The sequence below is a fragment of the Hibiscus syriacus genome, unplaced genomic scaffold (assembly GCF_006381635.1).
Source record: "Hibiscus syriacus cultivar Baekdansim isolate YM2019G1 unplaced genomic scaffold, ASM638163v2 tig00117056_pilon, whole genome shotgun sequence".
Taxonomy (NCBI): domain Eukaryota; kingdom Viridiplantae; phylum Streptophyta; class Magnoliopsida; order Malvales; family Malvaceae; genus Hibiscus; species Hibiscus syriacus.
The window spans coordinates 8,310,474-8,337,218 of record NW_024063539.1 but is presented as its reverse complement, the minus strand read 5'-3'; the positions used below and the strand labels follow the sequence as shown (position 1 = coordinate 8,337,218).

Here is a 26,745-nt window from a genome sequence, read left to right as displayed (position 1 = left end):
TTTAAAATATTCTTTCTAATATTAATTTTAAAAATATAAAATAAATATTTAATTTTAATTTTATTAAAAATGAATAAATATTATTAACTGTTGTTAAAAAATAATAATTAATGACGAGACAAAACAGTTTTTGTGAATATTGAGCAGAAAAGATCAACTCTTTGATCGGATGTTTATTCGTGGTACAATTGAGTTGATATTAGACAGCTTATTGGATTTTAAAATTAATTGTTTAAAATATTAAATAAACTTTTAATTACAATTCAGAGATCACATTAATTATTATTCATTTTTTTAAAAATAAAGAAAAATGCAATAAAATGAATTAAAAATGAATAAAATTCAACAAAAATATAATGCAAAGCTAAAAAATATCACCACTTTTTAAAAAAATTAATTTAAAAAATAAACTATATAATTTTAATTTTATTAAAAAAAATAAATATTATTAACTGTTGTTAAAAAATAATAATTAATGACTAGACAAAACGTTTTTGTGAAGATTGAGTAGAAAAGATCAACTCTTTGATCGGATGTTTATTCGTGGTACAATTGAGTTGATATTTAGACATAAATTAGACAATTTTAAGTTATTGACTTTGTACGATCGAATTTTCATTCGATTCATGTAGCTTTCCACACTTACGACTGTTTAACAATCATAAACTTGACTAAAATAAACTTTAATTACAATTGAGGATCAAATGAACTATTATTCATTAATTATTATTATTTAACAATAATTAATTTGTTTATTCATTTTTAATAAAATTAAAATTTAATATTTTTTTAATATTTTTTAAAATTAATATTAAAAGAATATTTTAAATAAAGATATTTTTTAGCTTTACTTATTTTTTTAATTTTTTTAAAAAAATTAATAATAATTAATTGATATTTCAATTGTAATTAAATTTATTTTAATATTTTTAAACAAATAATTTTAAAAGTCAATAAATATATTAACGGTTGTTAAAAATAATATCAAAAAAATAGATAAAATTAACGTTTTTACACATATATCACTCTAACAGAAATTAATTACATATTAGATACCAGTTTAAAAATATTTACAAAATTAATATTTAAATTTTACACATTTAACAAAACACTTTAGTGAACACGTTTAACCCACGTGACGTGAGATCAACCTAAAATGAGGGAAATATATAAATGTAGGGTTATTTTTTTTTTTTTTTTTGGGAATATCGCCTCCCTATCCATTATCAACAAATAAAGCAATGACAGAAAGTGAAAGTGGAAGTGGATTGAAGAAGACCCGTCAGTGTATGCTACGACAATGAGATAAGCTCATAAAGTGGGGCTGACTCACTCACTCGTCAGCTCAAGTCAGGTCAGGTGGTCAAATCGAGTTCAACAGGGTGAAGGTTCATCTAAAATCCAGAGGGAACACACCGTCAGTGCAAGCATAACGCTTCGGGGAATTATTATTATGCACCGAGTTACTCGTGCTAGTAAAATCACGTTCTTTCTCAACAAATTCAAAACACCAAATACCATCAAACAGATTTTTAAGGTTAAAGGCAATGATCGCCGTCGGCAACAACTAACTTACAAGTTCATGACGCAAAATGAGTTGTTTTTTTCTCTTGATTTATATCTTTCTTAAAACAAAGGCTCAACCTTCACGTGTCTTTCCTTTCTTTTCCCCATTATTTACTCCTTTCCTTTCTTTCCAAGTTCTATTCTCTCCCTTTTCCTTTTTGTTTCTCTGATTTTTTTTTATCTTGACTGTGCTTTCTCTCTAAATATACGTGTCTCATTTTGTTGGATACTAAACAAGGATTAATAGGCTTATAAGATTTGATTAGGATCAGTAGTTGTAATTTGTTGAGAACAAAGAATGGAGGGAAGGAAAACGTGGGGTCGTCTTCCTTTACTTCAGAGCTCTTTGGTTCAAAAGATTCTCCGTCACCTTCCACTTGGATTTTCGGCTCAATATATGCTTCTCCCTCTAAGGTATTTCTTTGGTATTCCATGTTCTTGATAATGGGGTTTTAAGCTTTTTTGTTCATTGTCCGTGAAGTTTCAAAGATTGAATCTTTTTTTCAATTGGGTAATCTGAGACGGTTCAAGAAACTATTGTTCTAAAGTTGTTTGTTTTAATGACAAGAGCTTCACTGATGGTAGTGAATTACAAACTTGAGATTGTGTTAAGACAGTGATCGAACGATTTTGAAGGTGAAAAACAAGACTGTCAAGCGATTGAATCTTTTCTCGTTTCTTTTTCCATGGTTTCTTCTTTCTCAAATGAATGCAAGCTCTCTATTATTAAGAACCACTAGTCTCTTTGTGCATCTTTTTTGTGTCAATCTTGTTATATTTTGTTCAAGCAAGTTCTAATTTCTCCAAGCTGGTATTTAGGTGCTAGGAAGGGAGTCTCTACGTCCTGCTGGGACCAGAAGCCATCATTCTCCAAATGAGCCCTTGAACACAAATCCTGGAGCCTCTGGTTTGTGCATCAGTCTTAGCTTTTACATGACTGGGAATTTATTTGACTCAATTTTATTATATCATATGTTGGTTCGTTTTTTGTTGAACATTAGACCCAAACAAGACCACTGTTTTTGTAGTTCTTGGTTTTAATTTGTATAGTGATAATCTGAAGTTTACTGACTGCTTGATTTTACAATTAGTTCTTTTATCCCCCAACGATTCTGAAACACCAAGTAGTTCTTGAATTCTCAGTTTTGCATCTGAGACACTGTAAATCATTAGGTGTTTCTTCGGGAGGACATGAAGGTGAAAATCAGAATGTACAAGACGGGAGTTACATGTATTAGGAGCAGAGAGTGCAACCGTGTCCTTTAAGTTCGTCGATCATCTATGGCGGGCAAGATGTACCCTAGTCCCCAGAGCCAGGGCTCTGGGTTGAACTCTGTGGTGAGTACACCTACTTATCCTATAGGCATCACGTGTTGAGAACGTTCTTTAGTTTGACGAGTCTTTCGATTTAGGAATCTGCTAACATGTTTACTTTTCATCCTAGTACAAGAAATATGGCGGAGAAGATGATTCGGGGAGTGCAACAAGAGGAACTGGTGGAAAGGTATGAAATTGTCTGATGGGATATATTGAGCATAGTGGAGAACTCTTTAACTGTAAGGTTGACATCTTTGTTAATCTTTTGCTATATTTTCTTTCTGCAGGGTCTCTATATTACCAAGAGTTTGTTTGTCTTTCAACATACTCATATCAAGGTACCATTAGTCTGATATCCATTGTCACTTGAGTTTTATATCAATCATATCACGAATAATACTGTTTTTTCATAAAGTTTGATCAATCGAATAATATGCAAAACACTTAACATGACTTCACCATATTCCCTTTATCTTTTTTTTTTTATGATACTGCATCTTTGTTTGTTGAATTTATCCTTAGCAGGTACATAGGAACATATAGATAACGGTTTAATCAATCTCTGGTTATACATGTGGGAGGTGGACATTAGTTATTAAAACGTCGCAGCCAGTATACCGATATTACTTTCTCGAGCCAAACAGATATATGTTGTTTTTACCTTTGTTTACTGTAAAGGATAATGGAACATGATATGTGCTTAAGTGACTTGATAATATCATAGAATCCATGGATGGATTCTTTTCTTCTTTTAGCCTTTAGCCAACATGAGAATTTGCTTTATGTTTGGATAGGAAAAATCCTTTATCTTGTTCCAAGTCTTGTCATGATTTTCTTAGCTTCTTTAGACTCTTCATTTACAATCCCAAGGACATGAAATAAACCCATTTTTAGTTTTTGCTTTGAACAAGTCAAAGTATGAAGCGGACAGAACATTTCTTTCCTTTAAAACTGTCTTTGAGGTTACCGGTAACACTGAAAGCCCCACCTTTCCGCTTCATGAACACTCACAGATTGTCTCTGAAGATGACGCACCATAAAAAGTTAAAGACAACCTTCAATTGCTACGGCCCACATACCGCAATTATCTTGAAAATTATCCAATAGTTTTGTCTGAAAATTATTATTCATTGTTGGATATAATAACATAAACAAGGCTTTAAGCTTTTATTCATACAAAGGTAAGCTTAAGCTGCATATTCAGTAGTACAAGTGTGCTCCAGCATCCGTTTTCCAGTCCCCAAATTTTCACTTCAAGGAAGTGTATAAGCTGCAAAACAAACAGTTGCGGTGTAAGAACATGGAAATGGAAGTGTAAAAAAATAAGGAACAATGAAAAATCATGACTCACGTCCGCATTTGTAACTGATCTGGACGGTTGGCGAAGTTGCAGCGTTTAGGGATGGTTATGGCGTTCTCGAGCTTAATTCCGGATACTTTAGCGGTGTTGGATGGCAAAACGGCGCAGAGACAGCTCGGATTTTGGCCCATGTTCTTTATCTGTGCACAGCAAGCGGCTGAAACAGGAGCTTTCACGTCTTGTGCGGCTTCGGCACACGGGCTAGCTTCATTGCCTCATTATCAGGAGATGATTTCCGACATTCCCCTGTTGCGTTAACTTTCCCCATCTCCAAAATGCTAACAAGCACAATCAACCCCATAACACACATAAGTTTCAATGCAGCTGCCATTTTTTCTTTTATCTGAACAAATCCAAGAACACTCAACTGAACCTGGCCCTGGAATCTGAATGCAGTTTATACTGAAACTTGAGAACCAAGCTACCGAAATAATGGAAGTGGCACTATGAGAAGAGACAATTTTATAATAGTAACACTTTGATTTAAGAATAAATTATCTACTTCTCGTTTAAGTCCCATCATACATCAAAGTATTCCACCATATGTAATCATCCCAACGACTCTGTAAAACCGTCAAAAGCTTGCCATTTAGCCACTTCATCCATCCCACTATTTCTGAAATCTGCCAACAACCACCACCCAATAAAGTGCTTGTTCAAATCAGGGTATTTTTTGTTGGCTATGTGTAATCAACTACTTCGTTTTTTAGTGAACCACTTTACAATGCAACCGGTAGGGAGAGTGAAACTTTAAAATTTTAGGATGCACATCTATAAAATTTTAGGGAATGAAAAAATATTTTTAATATAAAATACATAGAAAAATCTAAAATATATGATAATTTTAAATTTAAAGGAACGACTGTCTCTATTTATCTCTCGGTCTATCCCTACCAACCGCCTCTAGTAAAGAAAAAAGCAATCACAAGTGACTACTTCACCAACGGTACGAGCCAATAGCTTCAGTCCAGTTCAATACAACTAACCAATTTGAAATGATTGGTCAAGGTTACCAGTTAGGCCGGATATTACTCTACTTATAACGATTCTTATTATCATTTCCTTGTTATTCCATGTATCAAAATCAAATGCATGCACTTTAACGGTAAACAAAACTGATATAGAATTCGAAATGATTTGGCGAAAATTAATTGAATCATCTTTTACTAATTCATTATCATCATCATTTCTTTTAAAAAATACAATGTAATTATCTAAAATAATGTTTTTTTAATCTCTCATAGACCTCCTTAATGATACTTGTTCTTGAAATTATTGAGTTTGTTCTCTAAACAATTATCTAATCTTTAATATTGTCTTTTTAAAGTTCTATAATCACTTTTCTGACCAATCATCAAAAGTGATAGTAGCAACTAAGTTAAAGTTTAATTCATTCCCAAAAGTAATGGCTCTAACCTTGTTTTTCTCCTCAAATTTAACATCATAAAAAAATGTTACAGTTCTAATCTAAAAAAATATTCTTAATCGTGGAATTATAAATCTTATAACTCCTAGATCGCTTAGTAGTTCAACCTTAGCGTTTTTGATAAAATATTTTTCAATTTCTTCAAAGAAATTCTTATTCTAAAGAATCTCGGTGTTGTTTCCCTAAAGCTTTTGAAATGACGTTCTTCATGATTATTAGATTTATACAAATCTCTTTTACCATTAAGGATGCTTGTCATAACGAGAGATACATGTTGTTCTTCCTTTAGTGCAAGGTTTATGCCCATACAACCAAGAACTATAAATAAAGTTCTTTTTTATTCCTCAAAATTAGTCCAATTAAGCATACGTATAGAATTAATATTAGTAGATATTGTGACGACAAAAGATGAACTAACTGAATATAAAATACAAATAAGTTCATGTCAATATTCATAAATAAAAATAAATCAAAAATAATAATAATAATTCAAAATAACAGTTACTTCTCGAGATATCAAACACAACATTAATATTACGTTTTTAGACAATAATATTAACCATAATATTGTTTATTTATTTGAATTAAAGTTGAATAAAGGTATACTCCATCAATATTAATCTTTGGACAAAATATTAACTTATTTATAATATATATTGTCAACACACCTTTTCGTCCTACTAAGATTCAAACTCCTAAAAGTTAGATATAATTTTGCTAGGATTCAAACTCCTAAAAATAGGATAGAGTTCTACTATGATTTAAACTCCTAAAGATAGGACTCACAAGCACTATAAATAGCCATTATAACTCACTATTGTAACACAAGATTTACAGACAAAATACAGAGGAAAGCACGGAAAGTACAAAAGTAAAACTATTGTAAACGATTTGAAAAAGAAATAAAAGGTAGCATTTTTTTTGATTCATTCATTTCTCGCATGTGCACGTTATTTTTCTTGAGATTTGGTTCGAATAATCCAAAACGTGGGTTGCGCCGACGACCAAAAATAGGTGGGGTTTCGAAGTTTTGAACCTAGATCTACCCCGAGGCGTGTTCATTTTTATCCCCCTAATGCGCAATATCGACGTTAATTGCTTTCAAATTTGGCCCCAATTTTTATTTTTCTTTATATTAGTCCTTTTATTTATTGTATAGATATTTTTATTTATTTATTATTTACATTATTGTCATTATATAAATATATATACGTATGTTTTTTTAAATGATTTTCAATTGATTTTTTTACATTATATATTATTATATATACATATATATTTTTTTATTTATATTCATTTGGTTATTTTTTAATACTATATTTATTATATATATATATATATATATTTTATTTAAATATTTTACTTATAAGCGTATTATTACTATATATATATTGTAATTATCTTTATTTAATTTTTTTTTTACTTTATCATTATACGTATATATGTATGTTTGTATACTTTTATATTTGGTTTATATATTTATTTATTTTTGTTTTTGGTTTTTTTATTTGTTTATATTATATTATATTTTCATATTACTATCATTATTGTTATGATTATTATTTTTCTATTTACTCATATATATATATATATATGTATTTTAATATTTCATTTATTTATTTATTTATTTATTCTTTTATTTTATTTTTTTACTTATTTTTATTCTTCATTTTTTTCATTTATTCATTTTTTCCCTCTAACACATCTTATGACTTTTTAAGGATATTTTCATCAATTAATCAGAGGTAAGTAATTCATTATCAAATTTTACCTTTTAATTTAAAATTACAATTTTCTTAATTAAGACAACGGGAAATTACATAGTATCGAAAGGGCGGTTTAAGGGTGTTAATCATTCCTTGACCGTAACCGACTCCCGAACCTGACATATTTCTGGTAAGATGCAGATCATGTAAGAAATAGGGTATCCGATCAACCCATTTATTTTTAAATAAATGATCGGTGGCGACTCCTAATCCACATTTTTCGTCCTACTAGGATTCAAACTCTTAACAATAGGATAGAGTTATACTATTATTTAAACTCCTAAAGATAGGATCCACAAGCATTATAAATAGTCATTGTAACTCACTGTTATAACACATTCGGAGGAGGATATACGAAATACCAAGCAAAAAATTACAAGCAACTCGTAGCCATTTTTCGAAGCATTTATATTTTGAAAGGTAAAGTTCATACCTTCGCATGTTATTTTTTCCTTACCCTTGTTGTGTTTTGATTTCGAAACAAAACTGAGAGAAGTGTTTTTGGCCGATGAACGGGGGTGTTTTCGAGATCTATTTTTGTAGATCTAGTCCCCGAGGCTTGTGTTTTTGAAAAACTATTCGGATTTTTATAAACGGGACGTGTGGATCCGCGTGTTTTGTCATTTTTTTCTTCGATTGGCTTTTAATTTTGATTTCTAATTCATTTTTTATTTTAATTTAACCCTTATTATTTATATGTATATGATATATTTAATTATATTTTATTTATTTATTTATTATAATTTTTTTCATTTTTCTTTGCGTTATATTATATTATTTTCCTATAATTATATATATATATTATATTATTTTTTATCTATATTTACTTATTTAATATGTTTTTTTACTATATTTTCCTAACGTTATATATATATATTCTTACTTTATTTTATTTTATATTTCTATGATTACTACTTTTTTAGTTAATATTATATGTATATTTATTTTTCATTTATTTATTATTACTATTTAGTATTTTATTATATTATACATACATTTTCATATTTTTATATTATATTTTTTATTATTTTATTTATACTATTTATTTATTTTTATTATATTTTTAGTTTCTTTGCTATTATTATTATTTTTCTTTAAAAAAAACACTTTACCTTTTTTATTCTTTTTGTATATATATTTTATCTTCATTTATTTTATTTTATTCAATTTCATTTTTTTCCATCCAATTATTTTATGTTTATTATTATTGGTTTCATTTATTTCCTTGGTTTACTCTTTAGTTTTGTTACTTTCTTTTATTATTATTATTTTCTTTTAAAATCTTATTTTTAAGGGTATTTCTGTAAACTCATTAAGGGTAAGTAATTCGGATCAAATTTTACCTTTTTAATTTAACTTGCAATTTTTTTAATCAAAGACAACTGGAAATTACGTAGTACCGAAAGGACGGTTCAAGGGTGCTAATCCTTCCTTGACCGTAACCGACTCCCGAACCCGACACATCTTTGGAAAGACGCAGATCAGGTAAGAAATAAGGTATCCGATTAACCCATTTGTTTTAAATAAATGATCGGTGGCGACTCCAATCCATATTTTTCAAGTCGAAGCCCAATTCCGGGGCACAACCGAAAGACGGTTGCGACAGCTTGGTGACTCCGCTGGGGACACAGGTAAGTGAGTCAGGCTAAGGTAATTTCCAGTTGTCTTTTTAATGAAAAGGGTAAGTTTAAATTTTAAGGTAACATTTCGATCCTTATTACTTACTTTTGATTATATTTTCGAGTAAATAGTTGTACTGACCGTTTTTTAATGATTTCAGCCCTTAAAGATTTTTCATCCAAAGGCTCTATACCCGAGCTCCGAAACCATTTTAAGTGGGGTGAAAGCGACGCCTTCGTGTGAATTTATTCATCGTATGGGCCTAACAAGTAACCTTCGGGATTCATATACCTTATGCCTTCGTGTGAATTTATTCTCCGTATGGGCATAAGGGAATGTTTCCTCTCAAGTTTAACTTAGTCCACACAATCCTGTGATGGGTTTAGGACTAAGGGTCTGGTAAGCCCAAGGGGGCACCAACAAGGAGAACTCGAGTACCTTTTTTTAGAACCTAAACCCAGAGACTACAAGGAGTTAGGGCCCACCCCAAAACCTCATTTTACACCCTAGGATGCCAAAATTATTTTCTGCTTTACTTTCTGTTCAAAACATGTGAACTATAAATTTATGCGTTAGGACTTGTTCAAAATCAACTTGCGGGATAGAGATCATGTCCGGGTAGGAATAATTAGCATGTGGGGTAGGACTTTTATTTTCATGATTGCTTTGATTATTATCTTTACCTTACTAACTCTTTTCAATTTTTTTCCTCTCTTTTATTTTATTTCCATCATCTGCATCATTCAAAAGAGGTGTTGAACCACCAAAAAATGTGTTCGTTAACCATAAATAATCTGGATTAATGGACAAAGGTGTTGTAATACAGGAGATTAAAAACCCCGAGGTACGACTATGGTCCGAGAAGACTCAGAAAGAAAATGGAGATAATCTTCAAGGAAGTTATGTGTTAGAGCTTGTTAGCTATGCCTCTATCAGCCTAAAACAGAACAATGTGCAAGAACTTCGAGACATCTGGGACAGTTGAAAGAATGATCGAAAATAGAAGCTCAGTCAGTGGTATGGTGACATTGCACTTTTGCTTCATGTTAAGACCGGTGAACCCTTAATCAGAGCCTTGGTTCAATTATGGAACCCGTGATACAATTGTTTCACTTTTAACCAAGAGGACATGGTACCTACCATCGAGGAGTATACTATACTATTGCACTGTGAAAGCATTAAACTGGAGCGAGCCTACTCAAACACATCAAGAGTCAGCCTTTCAAGAACAGACTGGCTAAGATTGTAGGAGTTGATGAAAAGTGGGTGACTGACTGACTCCGAAACAAAGGTAACGGGCAAGGAATTCAGTGGATCCACATAAGGAAACTAATAAATGACCACCCTGATGAATGGAAGACTATAGACCTTTTTTACACTAGGTCTGTATGGCTTGATCATCTTTCCGAAGATTTTGGGATGCATTGACGTAGCCGTGGTGGAACTGTTTGAGTAACTTCCGAAACGAGTCAACCCAACACCAACCATCTTAGCCGAGACCTTTCGGTCTCTCAACCATTGCCAAAGAGCTGGTGGAGGTAGATTCATTGGATGTGTAACATCCTCCATGCCGGGTTAGTGATTAATTTGCAAAGTTTCAACATTTGGTGATTAAAGTAGAATAATTATATAGTTTAAAAATAAAGGTTAGTAAATATGAAATGAAGGTGAGGACCAAATGGTCATTTGTAAGGAAAAATTATAATTAAAAAAATGTTATGGGGATATATGAGAACCCACGTGGAGCATTAGGTTTCCAGAATTCTCTCATTTCTTCTTCCTTCTTTCTTATCTTCTTCTCTTCCTTCTCCAAACGTGGAGCTTGCAAGTAAAGATACCGAGCCTACACGAGTTCGGGAACAATCTACAAGTAGGATCGATCGAAAAGGCAAAGAAGTATAGGTGAGTGCATATGCATAGCATGATTATAGAAATATCCTACATTCTAGACTTGTGATAAGTCTAGATTTTATATTTTGATACATGAGCATATTTTGTATTATGAGACATGACATGAGTTCATATAAATGCATTATATGACATGAATATGTGGGAAAAATTATGAGCTATGTGAAAAGGTAAGAAATTACATGTCTACGCGATATAGACTACGTGAAATGTAAAAGCCCATGTTATGTAGATGAGAACTATAGGTATAGTTGGCATGCCAAGGGTAGAGGGTCTACGCGGTTCTTTGAGACATATGTATATTCTTTGGAACATGTGTGAAGTCTTGAAAGACACATACTTGATCCCTAGTATATGTATATGATTCTTAAGGAATTCTATGTGGTCCTTATGGACATCATTATATGGCACTACGGTGCAATTCTACGCGGTTCTTTAGGACATATGTATATCCTTTGGAACATGTGTGAAGTCTTGAAAGACACATACTTGATCCATAGTATATGTATATGATTCTTAAGGAATTCTATGTGGTCCTTATGGACATCATTATATGGCACTACGGTGCAATTCTACGGGGCACTTCGGTGCATTTATACGAGCTGTGGTGACAGCATAGTGCACAACCTCACATTACTCCGATACCTTAGGTTCTCAATATGCTATCATGGGCCAATAAACTTATTAATACAGATTCATGAATGTTACAGTCATACGCTTACAGGTATGGATATTGATGAAGTACACTACATTGATTAAGTACATGTTTGCATCTCATCTCATATGATCCTGACATTTTCATTACATTACATTGCCTTGTTATTATTATTGCCTCACTAAGTCGATGACTTAGCGTGTGAGTGTTTCACACGTAGGATCCGAGGAATTAGACGAGACAGGTGAAGCAGCTTGACAGTATTACTCCTGCAACCATCAGATCAGAAGCAACTTAATCAGTAGGTCATCATGTTATGTAAATAGCAGTTGGCATGTAATTAAAGGGTTAAGTTGTGTATGCTCTGAATATTTTGGTAAACTTATATTACAGTATGTATATTATTGTATTTTCTTAATATAAATCAAATATTTTACTATTATTTATTAAGAGTTGTGTTTTAAAGTCAATGTAATATCTCTGACTCATATCCGGGTCGGGTATGGGTTGGGGGTGTTACATTTAATGGTATCAGAGCTATGGTTTAGCCGATTCTAGGCATAAACCAGAGTCTATAGAGTCTTTAAATGGAATACATGCCAACAAATAGCGAGAACTTCTGATCTGGTATAGTATGAGTATGCTGTTTTGCTAATAGAATAATGTGTTTATTCTTATTAGATGTCCGACATAATAGCTCCCGAAGTGAAGCGGGAGAAGATAGGCATGCTGAAAGCAGTAATTCACCTGCCCTAGCCAGGCAAGGTGAAGAACATGCATCTCAAGGAGTGCCTGTGCAAGATCAAGATACGTTCTTCAGAACGTTAGACGCTATTCTGACGCGTCTTCAACCTCCTGCTCCACTAACTCCAAGAATTAATGTAGCAAAAGAGTTGAGAAGTTTAGGAGCTCCCGAATTTAAGGGAGAAGCTGAGGAAGGTCCAGTGTCAGCGGATCTTTGGTTGAATGATTTGAAAATCATGTTAGATGGTCTCCACTGTTCGAAGTGGAGAAATTAGATGGAGCTGTGTCTTTATTGAGGGTCAGGCGAGGATATGGTGGACGAACGTCACCATGAGGATGTCAACCGACCAGTTGACTTGGTCTTTGTTTTTAGAAGAATTTAAAAACAAGTATATTGGAGATCAGTTTATCCGACAAATGAAGCAGGAGTTTATGAATTTGAAGCAGATGAGCCGCTCTGTATATGAGTATGAATATGAGTTTAATAAGCTGAGCAGGTTTGCAGCTGAGCTTGTGCCTACTGAGAAAGATGCTTGTGAATGGTTCGTGGAGGGCTTGCGCCCTAGACTTAAAGAAATGTTGATAGTATTAAACCTTTCCTCGTTCCAGGAGGTGATCAATCGTGCAAAAGCTCTTGAAAGGGCTCAGAATGAACGATTTGGGGACTCAAGAGTTCAGACATCAAAGAGGACGACTACTTCTTCTAGCTCAGTACCAACAAAAAGGGGAAGACTCGGGATTTCGATCACAAATAGATCAGAATCAGTTGCATCGTCTGCTAGGGGAGCAAGTCAGGCAAGACCTAGACAGACGCAGTCAGTGGAATCTGGTGCTGGGAGATCTACTCCGGGTCAAGGGAGACAGTGTCAGCATTGTGGGAAAAACCATTATGGAGCTTGTCGTATGGCAGTTGGGACTTGTTTTCGATGTGAGATGCCGGACATTTTGTCCGGGATTGTCCATTGATTGTTGGTGAGCCATCACCATCTGGAAGAGCTGGTTCTTCCTCACAAAGAGGACGAGGAAGAGGCAGAGGAAGGAACCCATCTGAATTCTCTGCTCAACCTGAAGTTCGATCCACTGCTCGAGCATACAACCTAAAGACAAGTGAAGACCGTGATGACCCTGATATTATAGCAGGTACTTTTCAGTTGTATGATAAATTAGTATTGGTACTGATTGATCCGGGTTCTAATTAGTCTTATATTACAAGTAAGTTAGTAAAGGAGTTGGGGATTCCCTTAGAAGCTACGAGTAATGAGATTATAGTAACAACTCCGTTAGGCCATAGTGCCCGGTGAATAAAGTCTGTAAGGGGTGTCCCATAAAGGTTCAGGGAATTGAATTCCCTGCTAATCTGATGGAATTACCCTTTGACGAGTTTGAAGTGATTCTGGGAATGGATTGGTTGTTCCGTTATTATGGAGATGTTAGTTGCAGATTGAAAAAGGTAACTCTGAAAAGTCCAGAAGGAATAGAGATAAGTGTGAGCAGTGAAAGTTTAATCCTTTAGCAAATGTAATATCAGTGATGTCTGCCAAGAAATTATTGCTACAAGGATGTCAGGGTTTTCTTGCAAATGTGATTGATTCAAGAGCTCAAGAGAAAAGGTTAGAGGAAATTCCAATAGTTCAAGAGTTCCCTGATGTTTTTCCTGCTGAATTGCCAGGATTACCTCCGGATAGAGAGGTAGAATTCCAAATTGAAATAATGCCGGAACACTCTGATTGCAATGGCACCTTATCGAATGGCTCCGAAAGAATTGCAAGAGTTAAAGAATCAATTACAAGAGTTGCTAGAGAAAGGATTTATTCGACCAAGTGTGTCACCTTGGGGAGCTCCGGTGTTATTTGTTAAAAAGAAGGATGGATCAATGCGTCTTTGCATTGACTATCGACAGCTCAATAAGGTGACCATCAAGAACAAGTATCCCCTTCCGCGCATTGATGACTTGTTTGATCAACTAAAAGGAGCTTCGGTATTTTCGAAGATTGATCTACGTTCGGGTTATCATCAATTGAAGATCCAGGAGAAAAATATTCCGAAAACAGCTTTCAGAACGAGATATGGTCATTATAAATTCATCGTAATGCCATTCGGAGTAACGAATGCACCTGCTGCTTTCATGGATCTCATGAACAGGATTTTTAGCCCTATCTGGACCAGTTTGTTGTTGTCTTTATTGATGACATACTGGTTTACTCGAAGTCCATTGAAGAGCACAGCACACATTTGAGGCTAGTTTTGCAAATTCTCAGGGATAAAAATCTCTATACGAAATTGTCTAAATGTGAATTTTGGCTAGACGAAGTAATTTTCTTAGGGCATGTGATCTCGGCAGTTGGGATTAGAGTAGACCCTCAGAAAGTTAAAGCTATAATGGATTGGCAAGTTCCTAAGAATGGTCTGAAGTTCGGAGTTTTCTTGGACTTGCCGGTTACTATCGAAGATTCGTTAAGAATTTTTCTATGATTGTGTTGCCTCTAACAAAGCTAATGAGAAAGAAAGTACCATTTGTTTGGACTTCTGAATGTCAAAAGCTTCGAAGCTTTAAAAGAATTCTGACGGAAACTCCGATATTGGTTCAACCGGAATCTGGCAAGAATTTTGTAGTATACAGTGACGCATCCCATAACAGTTGGGTGTGTATTAATGCAAGAAGGAAAAGTGGTAGCGTACGCATCGAGACAGTTGAAACCACATGAAAGGAATTACCCCACTCATGATTTAGAAATGGCTGCTGTAGTATTCGCTCTTAGGATTTGGCGTCATTATCTTTATGGGGAGCGTTGTTACTTATATACGGATCATAAGAGCCTGAAGTACCTGATGACTCAAAAAGAATTGAATTTGAGGCAACGTAGATGGGTAGATTTCTTAAAGGATTATGATGTGATAATTGACTATCATCCCGAAAGGCTAATGTGGTAGCAGATGCTCTGAGTAGAAAGACGTTTGCAGCTTTACGAGCTATGGATGCAAGATTATCTTTAACGGGAGACGGTGGTCTTTGTGCGGAATTAACCCTTAAACCAGCATGGTTAGAACGAATAGGAGAATTGCAAGGTAAAGATGAAATGTGTTTGAAAAGAATTGAACAAGTAAAGAACAAAGAGATTAAAGACTTTGAGATTAAGTCAGATGGAAATCTATATTGTAAAGGAAGAATTGTTATACCCGACAATGACGACTTGAAGAAAGAAATATTAACAGAGGCTCATTGCAGTCCGTTAACGATGCACCCGGGTGGAACCAAGATGTATATGGATTTGAAGGATCGATTTTGGTGGTCAGGGATGAAGCGAAGCATCACCGAATTTGTGTCTAAGTGTTTGATATGTCAACAAGTGAAAGCCGAGCATCAAGTTCCATCAGGATTATTGCAACCGCTTTTCATTCCTCAATGAAATGGGAAAATGTTACGATGGATTTTGTTTCGGGGTTACCCTTGACTCCGAACAAAAGAGAATCAATCTGGGTAATTGTTGATCGATTAACTAAGTCAGCGTATTTCCTCCCTGTTAGAACGGATTTCTCTATGGAAAAGTATGCAGAACTGTATATTAGAGAAGTTATTAGATTGCATGGAGTATCTGTTTCCATAGTCTCTGATCGAGACCCTCGATTCACTTCTAGATTCTGGAAATCTTTGCATGGAGCGTTGGGGACTCGTTTAAACTTTAGTACGGCTTTTCATCCTCAGACTGATGGGCAATCAGAGAGAACTATTCAGATATTGGAAGATATGTTGAGAGCATGCGTAATGGAATTTAAAGGATCATGGGAAAGTATTTACCGCTGGCAGAGTTCGCTTACAACAATAGTTATCAGTCTAGTATAAAGATGGCCCCATATGAAGCATTATATGGAAAAAAAGTCGTACTCCATTAAATTGGTATGAACTCAAAGACCGAAGTGTTCTTGGTCCGGATTTAATTCAAGATGTAGAACAGAAAGTTCGAAAAATTCAGCATAACCTCAAAGTGGCCTCTGATCGGCAAAAGTCCTATTCTGATCTTAAAAGGAAAGAAATTGAATTTCAAGTTGGAGATAAAGTGTTTTTAAAAGTGTCCCCATGGAAGAAGGTGTTGAGATTTGGTCGAAAAGGAAAATTGAGTCCCCGGTTTATTGGACCTTATGAGATTGTAAAGAGAGTAGGACCGGTAGCATATCAGCTAGCTTTACCACCTGAGATGGAAAAGATACATGATATCTTTCACGTTTCAATGCTTCGAAGATATCGATCGGATCCCTCCCATATTGTAAATCCAGAAGAGATCGAGGTACAATCGGATATGACTTATGAGGAAGAACCGATTCAAATTTTAGCCCATGAAGTTAAGCAATTGAGGAACAAGACTATTCCTTTGGTCAAAGTGTTGTGGAGAAATCACAGAGTAGAAGAAGCAACGTGGGAGCGTGAAGAGGATATGCGACATCAATACCCTCATTTGTTCGTGCAATGAAAAATTCGAGGACGAATTTTCTTAAGGGGGAGAGATTTGTAACATCCTCCATGCTGGGTTAGTGATTAATTTGCAAAGTTTCAACATTTGGTGATTAAAGTAGAATAATTATATAGTTTAAAAATAAAGGTTAGTAAATATGAAATGAAGGTGAGGACCAAATGGTCATTTGTAAGGAAAATTATAATTAAAAAAATGTTATGGGGATATATGAGAACCCACGTGGAGCATTAGGTTTCCAGAATTCTCTCATTTCTTCTTCCTTCTTTCTTATCTTCTTCTCTTCCTTCTCCAAACGTGGAGCTTGCAAGTAAAGATACCGAGCCTACACGAGTTCGGGAACAATCTACAAGTAGGATCGATCGAGGAAAAGGCAAAGAAGTATAGGTGAGTGCATATGCATAGCATGATTATAAATATCCTACATTCTAGACTTGTGATAAGTCTAGATTTTATATTTTGATACATGAGCATATTTTGTATTATGAGACATGACATGAGTTCATATAAATGCATTATATGACATGAATATGTGGGAAAAATTATGAGCTATGTGAAAAGGTAAGAAATTACATGTCTACGCGATATAGACTACGTGAAATGTAAAAGCCCATGTTATGTAGATGAGAACTATAGGTATAGTTGGCATGCCAAGGGTAGAGGGTCTACGCGGTTCTTTGGGACATATGTATATTCTTTGGAACATGTGTGAAGTCTTGAAAGACACATACTTGATCCCTAGTATATGTATATGATTCTTAAGGAATTCTATGTGGTCCTTATGGACATCATTATATGGCACTACGGTGCAATTCTACGGGGCACTTCGGTGCATTTATACGAGCTGTGGTGACAGCATAGTGCACAACCTCACATTACTCCGATACCTTAGGTTCTCAATATGCTATCATGGGCCAATAAACTTATTAATACAGATTCATGAATGTTACAGTCATACGCTTACAGGTATGGATATTGATGAAGTATACTACATTGATTAAGTACATGTTTGCATCTCATCTCATATGATCCTGACATTTTCATTACATTACATTGCCTTGTTATTATTATTGCCTCACTAAGTCGATGACTTAGCGTGTGAGTGTTTCACACGTAGGATCCGAGGAATTAGACGAGACAGGTGAAGCAGCTTGACAGTATTACTCCTGCAACCATCAGATCAGAAGCAACTTAATCAGTAGGTCATCATGTTATGTAAATAGCAGTTGGCATGTAATTAAAGGGTTAAGTTGTGTATGCTCTGAATATTTTGGTAAACTTATATTACAGTATGTATATTATTGTATTTTCTTAATATAAGATCAAATATTTTACTATTATTTATTAAGAGTTGTGTTTTAAAGTCAATGTAATATATCTGACTCATATCCGGGTCGGGTATGGGTTGGGGGTGTTACAGGATGTGTTCAGCTCCTTCAAGTCTGGATTCACAACCACTTCTGGAAGACTAATTGGGTTGCCTACCGCCGATTTAGCACTACGTATTCACCTTTGAGAGAGTTTATCACCATGAAATGGCATGAAGGAACTTCAAAAGAGAAGTGGATGAAAGTCTTCACTCATCTATCAAGACCGAGATATTACTTGGAGAGCCCCCTGGTTGTTTCTCAGTGTCGTTCTTTTCCAATGTGGGGACTCTAACACTATGACCTTACCTGAACTTTGGGATGCAGTTGGGTATGCTCCATTGTTAGCACTTAGACATTATGGGGCATGTCAGTTTGTCCCAGCAACATGCGGACTAGCTAAATCAGAGTTTGAGTATCACAGTGACAACTATAAGAAGATGATCAAGGAAGCATTCAATTCATGGAGGAAAGTATTCCGGATGGATGTTGTAGCTGCCAGAAACATGCTTACTCTGGACTATGTGGAGTGGCGAAGATTGAGAAAAAAGGACAATATCCCGGTGCCAGACTGTGAGGACACCTGAACCCTGGAAGAACATCTCAGGCCCGTCTTTTCAGAACTTGAGATAGCCAAGATAGAGTTTGAAGCTGTGAATAACGAGCTGAAGCAGAGGGTAAAGGAGCTTGAAGCTGAGCACTATCAGTGGAAGCTAGATGTCGACTTTCAGAAAGATCGAGCAGATAAACTTGAAAAAGAACAGAAAAAAGTCTGTTTTGAGCTCGAAGACTTGAGAAATGGGTATCAAGATAAAGTCAAGGATAACTCCAAGTTGAAAGTGGCTTCTGAATACTGGAAAGACGAAGCTCATAGCCTGAAAAGAAAGTTCGAAAGGCCTGATGAGAGAGCTTGGAAGGAACAGATGAAGACTGCCCAGAGGCGCTTAGCAGACAGTCAACATCAAAACTAATGCTTGAGAATCTGGATGGCTGATATGGAGAAACAACATGAGAGAAATGACAAAACAATAGCTGAGTTAGAAGCTATTGTAGATGGGTTCAAGAAGAAAGTGAGCGAGCTTCAGATAGTGCTCTTCGACGGAGGTTTACAGTGGCGTTTTCGTTGGGAGCAAGCACAACAAAGGGTGAAGGCCAGAGATGCAGTCATTCGAGACTTCCTGGATCAAGTACAGAAGGCAGCTCGTCATCTACACGGCCTGGCAAGGGAAGCTGGAATGGTCCGACAAGGTATACAACCAGTGACAGATGAAGACAGAAGACTTGTCAATCTATTAGAAGCTGTTCAGGGTCTATAGGATTTAGTCCGAATGTACCTTTGATCGTTTTTATGTCTCTTATAAGATAAAACATTTTTGTCTAAGTAAAGATTATTTATAATAATGGACACTTTTCTGGATCAATGCCTCAAACATTTCATGCATTCTTGCATTTTGCATTTTTGCATCTTCATCTACATTTTCAAGCATTTTCACAAATATGAAATTAAGTCATGAAGGACTCGATGAAGTGGATTTAACCACATGGAAGCAAGATTGTAACATTAAAGAACCTGATCAGCTGATGGTAGGACAAAGCCGGCCAGGATGATCTAAGAAAAGAATCCCCATATCCTAAGGACTACGATGTTGAAGCTGTTAGGTGTTACCACATAAGAAGCCCCAAACATTCCTCTGAGAACTATAAGGCACTGAAGCGCAAGATCCAAAACCTGATGGATTAAGGGGCATAAACGGCCGAAGAAGAGGGCATGGCATATACCATTTGCACTTAGAGGATTATTTTGTTTAAACACGTCTCTAATCTTTCATCGTTTGCTTAATATTTTAAAGGATTGAATTTATGCTACTTTCTAAGGTGGAGCAATTGAACAAATTCTAATCTTTAGTTCTTCGAATATTAAATGAATTAAGGATTCTTTTAATTCTTCAAGAATTATAGATTTTTGACATATGGCAAGGTTAGTCTTTTCTTATCCTGTCTCAAACCCCAAAATAAAATACCTTGATTCTTTACCCAAAATAACTCATGGTCATTACCAAAAAGACCAAATTTTGACATTACCTCCCTTTGAAATTCTTGAACATTACCTTTATCTTTTTGATACACCCACACCTTTCTTTGAGTCAATAAGATCACACCACTGTCTTTTTTAGACTCAAAAATAACCTTTCTTACCATTAAAACCCAAGGCATTGAGTTGTTCATTTTAACATGAGCATTCTTCTAAAGAACCAACTTGAGGTATCTCGCGGGAGCCTGAACATTGAGACATCTAGAAAAAAAAGAAAAATTCATTCGAAATAATTCTATCATGCATTAATTACACTGTTTTCGTGTGAATAGAATTAATCTTGAAAATCTATCCCCCATGGGGATACCTCTTCTGTGAAGATTTAAATGTATGAAATGATGAACGGCTTTCTTTCTTTATCCCTTCACAACAGGAGAAAAAAATATATCCCTTGTGTCCCCTTTTGAGCCTGTATTATTTTTCTTTTGATTCAACCCTAACCAAGGATCACCCTCCACACTGGGGGGCAAGGTGGAAGAAATATGCTCACATGAGCGAAGACATTGATTCAGATGAGATACCAAAACGTGGACCAAATGGCAAGTGCGAAGATCCAATCAAGAACAAAAAAGAAAAGAAGCAAAAAAAAAAAAAAAGAAAAAAGAGAAACAAGAACAAAAAGAAAAAAAAAAGGGACAAAAGCACATGCAAAGATTCCCTAAAAAAAATGGCACATCAAGCTTCAAACTATGAGATTGATCAAGCACAATCATTCCCGAATCACTGAATCACTTCACTGAAGATCATAGAGCATCAAGAGAGAGAAACATTTTGAGCAGGATTGAAGACATCATAATGAATTGATCTTTGGTTCAACACCCTGAAACACTTGTTTGAAATGGCACATCAAGCTTCAAACTATGAGATTGATCAAGCACAATCATTCCCGAATCACTGAATCACTTCACTCGAAGATCATAGAGAATCAAGAGAGAGACATTTTGAGCATGACATGATTGAAGGCATCAGAATGAATTGATCCTTGGTTCAACACACTGAAACACTTGTTTGGGCCTATTTATCCTTTTCTTTCATAACCATGAACCCTGACATACATTACGTGCCTTAAAAGTCCTTTCTAATCATACATGGATTTCTAAACATAAGAGATTATCTTCAGATTTCATCCCGCCCATCAGGATTAATCTTTGTTTGCAAAAAACAATGTAATTAATGCATGGTAGAGAAAAATAACAAAGGGGGGTTCAAGACGTAAATCCTGAATAACGTCTTGAAACCAAAGGAGGGTTCGAGTTGAAAACCTGAAAAGGCGGCTCGAATATAAAAATTGTGCAACTGAGGCAATCACACAAATTCCTTGATACGACATCTTACAACCCTAGTGTGACCACGAAGGTTGGGAGTCAGAGAACACTTCCAGTAGAGGAGCATGCAAGCTACCCCATCAAACCGTTGAGCATCAAATGCCAAACCTATGAGCATCAAATGCCAAACCTTTGAGCATAAAATGCCAAACCTTTGACCAAACATAATAACCTGAGATTTTTTTTATCCTTTCCTTACTTAACCACTTCCCAAAAATAGCTTTGATCTTGGCACTTGTCAAAGAGCTATAATTCATTGAAGGATTAACAATATAATTAATTCTTTGATATCCGATGAACTCTAGTTTATGATTCGTCTCAATTGTAAAACCGTGAAAGTGACAATATTTTCAAAAATTTGGATCAAACATTTTTCAAAACTCTTTTAATTGATATTTTCATAACTTTGAAAATAAAAGAGAAAGAAAAACATTTTTTTCAAACAAGACAGTCTCTCTAGAGTGGATCTTGGTAAATGACATGGAACCATAAAACTCATGCTCAGAATCAATACTGAAGCAAGAAATGAGGAACATTTGGGGCATCTTTGAAGATTCAACATCAAATATTGGGGCATTTCAGACCTTTTTCAGGAGATAAAATATAACTAATTCATGTTACATGCATCTTATGCATACATTTTAGAGCATCATATTTATCATTTTCCACATACATAATTTTTTGCAGCTTTTAGAGTCAAGTTTCGACTTCAAGACGAAGGATACTCGATTCAAAAGCACCATTAAAGATTCATGTTGGTTGTTTAACTCAGCAGCAAGAAGCTACACTTCGACCAACTCGACATATTGAAAGTTTCTCTCGAACTCACAATTTGCTCGAGAGTAGATTTTAACTTCACAACGAATGATATCTAGCTCGAAGCCAAACATCCACGATTTCAAATCCACGACAGAGGATATCGTGCCACTCAAGACAACACAAGTTCAACTTCACAATGAAGGGACCGCTGGTTGTCAACAAACAACTTCTCAATTTCAGAGCCAATTTCAACTTCACAACGAAGGATATTGGACTCCAGAAAACGCAAGTTCAACTTCGCGACGAAGGGACCGCCGGTTGTCAATAAACAATTTCTCAATTTCAGAGCCAATTTCAACTTCACAGCGAAGGATATTGGACTCCAGACAACGCAAGTTCAACTTCACGACGAAGGGACCGCTGGTTGTCAACAAACAACTTCTCAATTTCAGAGCCAATTTCAACTTCACAACGAAAGATATTGGACTCTAGACAACACAAGTTCAACTTCACGACGAAGGGACCCCTGGTTGTCAACAAACAATTTCCAAATTTCAGAGCCAATTTTAAATTCACAGCGAAGGATATTGGACTCAAGACAACGCAAGTTCAACTTCACGACGAAGGGACCGCTGGTTGTCAATAAACAACTTCCCAATTTCAGAGCCAATTTCAACTTCACAGCGAAGGATATTGGACTCCAGACAACGCAAGTTCAACTTCACGACGAAGGGACCGCTGGTTGTCAACAAACAACTTCTCAATTTTAGAGCCAATTTCAACTTCACAACGAAGGATATTGGACTCCAGACAACGCAAGTTCAACTTCACGATGAAGGGACCGCTGGTTGTCAATAAACAATTTCCAAATTTCAGAGCCAATTTCAACTTCACAACGTAGGATATTGGACTCAAGACAACGCAAGTTCAACTTCACGACGAAGGGACCACTGGTTGTCAATAAACAACTTCCCAATTTCAGAGCCAATTTCAACTTCTCAGCGAAGGATCTTGGACCCAAGACAACACAAGCTCAACTTCACGACGAAGGGCGCTGATTGTCAAAAAAATTCATTCAGAGTCAATTTCAACTTCACAGCGAAGGATATTGGACTCGAGACAACACAAGTTCAACTTCACAACGAAGGGACGGCTGGTTGTCAACAAATAATTTCCCGGTTCCAGAGCCAATTTCAACTTCACGACGGAGGATATTGGACTCAAAACAATGCTACTTACTTGGATTTCAACTTCACGACAAAGGATATCCAATTTCAGGCTCAACTTCACGACGAAGGGCCACCCGCGGTTTTAACTTCACGACGAAGGGAATCGTGCTCACAAGCATCATCCATCTTTAGATTGGATTTCAACTTCACGACGAAGGATATCCAACTCAAAGAAGGAGTATCTATCAACAAAGACCTTCGAGTTCGACTACGCTCAGCTCCAAGGCACATCATTTACAGCATAACTCAAGGCTAGAAGGGTTATCTGCCATCAAAATTGTCGAGTTCGATTCCATTCAGCTCGATGACACATCAATCGCACTACTTTCCAGTTGCAGTCGAGGTTTTCAAGTCGAGAAGAGGACCTGGGTTAACCGTGCTTTAGTAACAAGCAACCATTTTCAAGCAAAAGCTATCTGTCAATGAAGATTTCTCAGTTCGATTCCGATCCAAGGTCTTTAAACCGAGAAGAAGACCGAAGGGCAACGGGAAGCCACGTGCTGATTTAAATTTCGAACTACGGCTTCAATTTCATATCATTTCAAGATGAACTCGACTTCACGATGGAGGAGTCATCCGTAACTCAATTAGACAATTGAAACATCAGAGTCATTTTCAACTCCACTGGACGAAAAGTGTGTCTTTTAATCTTTGCCCTATCCCCGTTACACGACTATGGGCAAAGAGGGACAGCTGTCAACACACTTTTTCGTCCTACTAGGATTCAAACTCCTAAAAATAGGATAGAGTTCTACTATTATTTAAACTCCTAAAGATAGGATCCACAAGCATTATAAATAGTCATTGTAACTCACTATTGTAACACATTCGGAGGAGGATATACGAAATACCAAGCAAAAAATTACAAGCAACTCGTACCCATTTTTCGAAGCATTTATATTTTGAAAGGTAAAGTTCATACATTCGCATGTTATTTTTTCCTTACCCTTGTTGTGTTTTGATTTCGAAACAAAACTGAGAGAAGTGTTTTTGGCCGATGAACGGGGGCGTTTTCGAGATCTATTTTCGTAGATCTAGTCCCCGAGGATTGTGTTTTTGAAAAACTATTCGGATTTTTATAAACGGGTCGTGTGGATCCGCGTGTTTTGTCATTTTTTTCTTCGATTGGCTTTTAATTTTGACTTCTAATTCATTTTTTATTTTAATTTAACCCTTATTATTTATATGTATATATGTATATATTTAATTATATTTTATTTATTTATTTATTATAATTTTTTTCATTTTTCTTTGCGTTATATTATATTATTTTTCTATTATTATATATATATATATTATATTATTATTTTTTATTTATGTTTACTTATTTACTATGTTTTTTTTACTATATTTTCCTAACGTTATATATATATTCTTATTTTATTTTATTTTATATTTCTATAATTACTATTTTTTTAGTTAATATTATATGTATATTTATTTTTTATTTATTTATTATTATTATTACTATTTAGTATTTTATTATATTATACATACATTTTTATATTTTTATATATATATATTTTATTATTTTATTTATACTATTTATTTATTTTCATTATATTTTTAGTTTCTTTGCTCTTATTATTATTTTTCTTTTAAAAAAACACTTTACCTTTTTTATTCTTTTTGTATATATATTTTATCTTCATTTATTTTATTTTATTTTATTCAATTTCATTTTTTCCATCCAATTATTTTATGTTTATTATTATTGGTTTCATTTACTTCCTTGGTTTACTCTTTAGTTTTGTTACTTTCTTTTATTATTATTATTTTCTTTTAAAATCTTATTTTTAAGGGTATTTCTGTAAACTCATTAAGGGTAAGTAATTCGGATCAAATTTTACCTTTTTAATTTAACTTGTAATTTTCTTAATCAAAGACAACTGGAAATTACGTAGTACCGAAAGGACGGTTCAAGGGTGCTAATCCTTTCTTGACCGTAACCGACTCCCGAACCCGACACATCTTTGGAAAGACGCAGATCAGGTAAGAAATAGGGTATCCGATCAACCCATTTGTTTTAAATAAATGATCGGTGACGACTCCAATCCATATTTTTCAAGTCGAAGCCCAATTCCGAGGCACAACCTAAAGACGGTTGCGACATATATATATGTATCTTATGTGTAATATTATTTCTCTCATATGTGGAGATATATAATGTTAAATTATTTTAAATGATTGTCCAATTTTAATAGTGTTATTTTTTCCAATTACAAATTTCTAATTGAAAATATATACAGATAACAGTTTAGTCCATCATTATACGACAATCTAATCTATCATAATTATACACAAGGATGAACGCATGATTTTATGTCGGAAGAAAGATTATGTAAACCCATTTTTTACTTATTTTTATCAAAGTTGATTAGGATTTTCATGTTACATCCATGCATGTGATTCAAAAGGCGATGATAATAAAAGGCATAAAGATTGGATATAATAATATAAACAGGGCTATTTTTATTCGTACAAAGGTAAGCTTAAGCTACAAATTCAGTAGTACAAGTGAGCTCCGGCATCAGTTTTCCAGTCCCCAAACTTTCACTTCAAGGAAGTGTATAAGCTGCAAAACAAACAGTTGTGGTGTAAGAACTTGGAAATGGAAGTGTAAAAGAATATATGGAACAATGAAAAATCATGACTCACGTCCGCATTTGTAACCGACTGGACGGTTGGCGAAGTTGCAGCGTTTAGGGATGGTTATGGCGTTCTCGAGCTTAATTCCGGATGCTTTAGCAGTGTTGGATAGCAAAATCGCGCAGAGACAGCTCGGATTTTGGCCCATGTTCTTCACCTGTGCGCAGCAAGCGGCTGAAACAGGAGCTTTCGCGTCTTGTGCTGCTTCGGCACATGGGGCTAGCTTCATTGCCTCATTATCAGGAGATGATTTTCCACATTCCCCTACTGCATTAACCTTCCGTATCTCCAAAATGCTAATGAGCACAATCAATCCCATAACACACATAAGTTTCAATGCGGCTGCCATTTTTATCTTATCTGAACAAATCCAAGAACACTCAGCTGAACCTGAACCTGAATGCAGATTACCGATTCCGAAGCTGGGTATTTATAACTGAAACTTGAGCATGAGATGGAATTAAAGCACCAGGCACTAATGGTATAATGGAGGTAG

The 26,745-nt window shown here is 35.0% G+C and overlaps 1 protein-coding gene, 1 long non-coding RNA gene and 1 pseudogene across 3 annotated transcripts; 1 reads left to right on the top strand and 2 right to left on the bottom strand.

Moving 5' to 3' along the window:
* Positions 1 to 1,757: 1,757 nt before the first annotated feature.
* LOC120197969 lies at positions 1,758 to 3,436 on the top strand. Its single transcript, XR_005523326.1, has 6 exons — positions 1,758 to 1,980; positions 2,386 to 2,473; positions 2,740 to 2,904; positions 3,011 to 3,070; positions 3,171 to 3,221; positions 3,409 to 3,436. It is a non-coding gene; the product is annotated as an uncharacterized LOC120197969 (long non-coding RNA).
* Positions 3,437 to 4,118: 682 nt separating this feature from the next.
* On the bottom strand, positions 4,119 to 26,613 carry LOC120197836. 2 transcript variants are annotated; one of them, XM_039199233.1, is made up of 2 exons: positions 26,259 to 26,613; positions 4,119 to 4,153 (listed from the first exon to the last, which is right to left on the bottom strand). In XM_039199233.1, exons 1-2 carry the CDS (start codon positions 26,596 to 26,598, stop codon positions 4,137 to 4,139), a joined length of 357 nt encoding a protein of 118 aa, XP_039055164.1. In that variant the 5' UTR covers positions 26,599 to 26,613; the 3' UTR covers positions 4,119 to 4,136. The 2 variants fall into 2 exon arrangements, with proteins under 2 accessions (XP_039055164.1, XP_039055165.1); XM_039199234.1 differs by lacking the exon at positions 4,119 to 4,153 and adding an exon at positions 26,130 to 26,175.
* On the bottom strand, positions 4,224 to 4,636 carry LOC120198602 (annotated as a pseudogene).
* Positions 26,614 to 26,745: the final 132 nt, after the last annotated feature.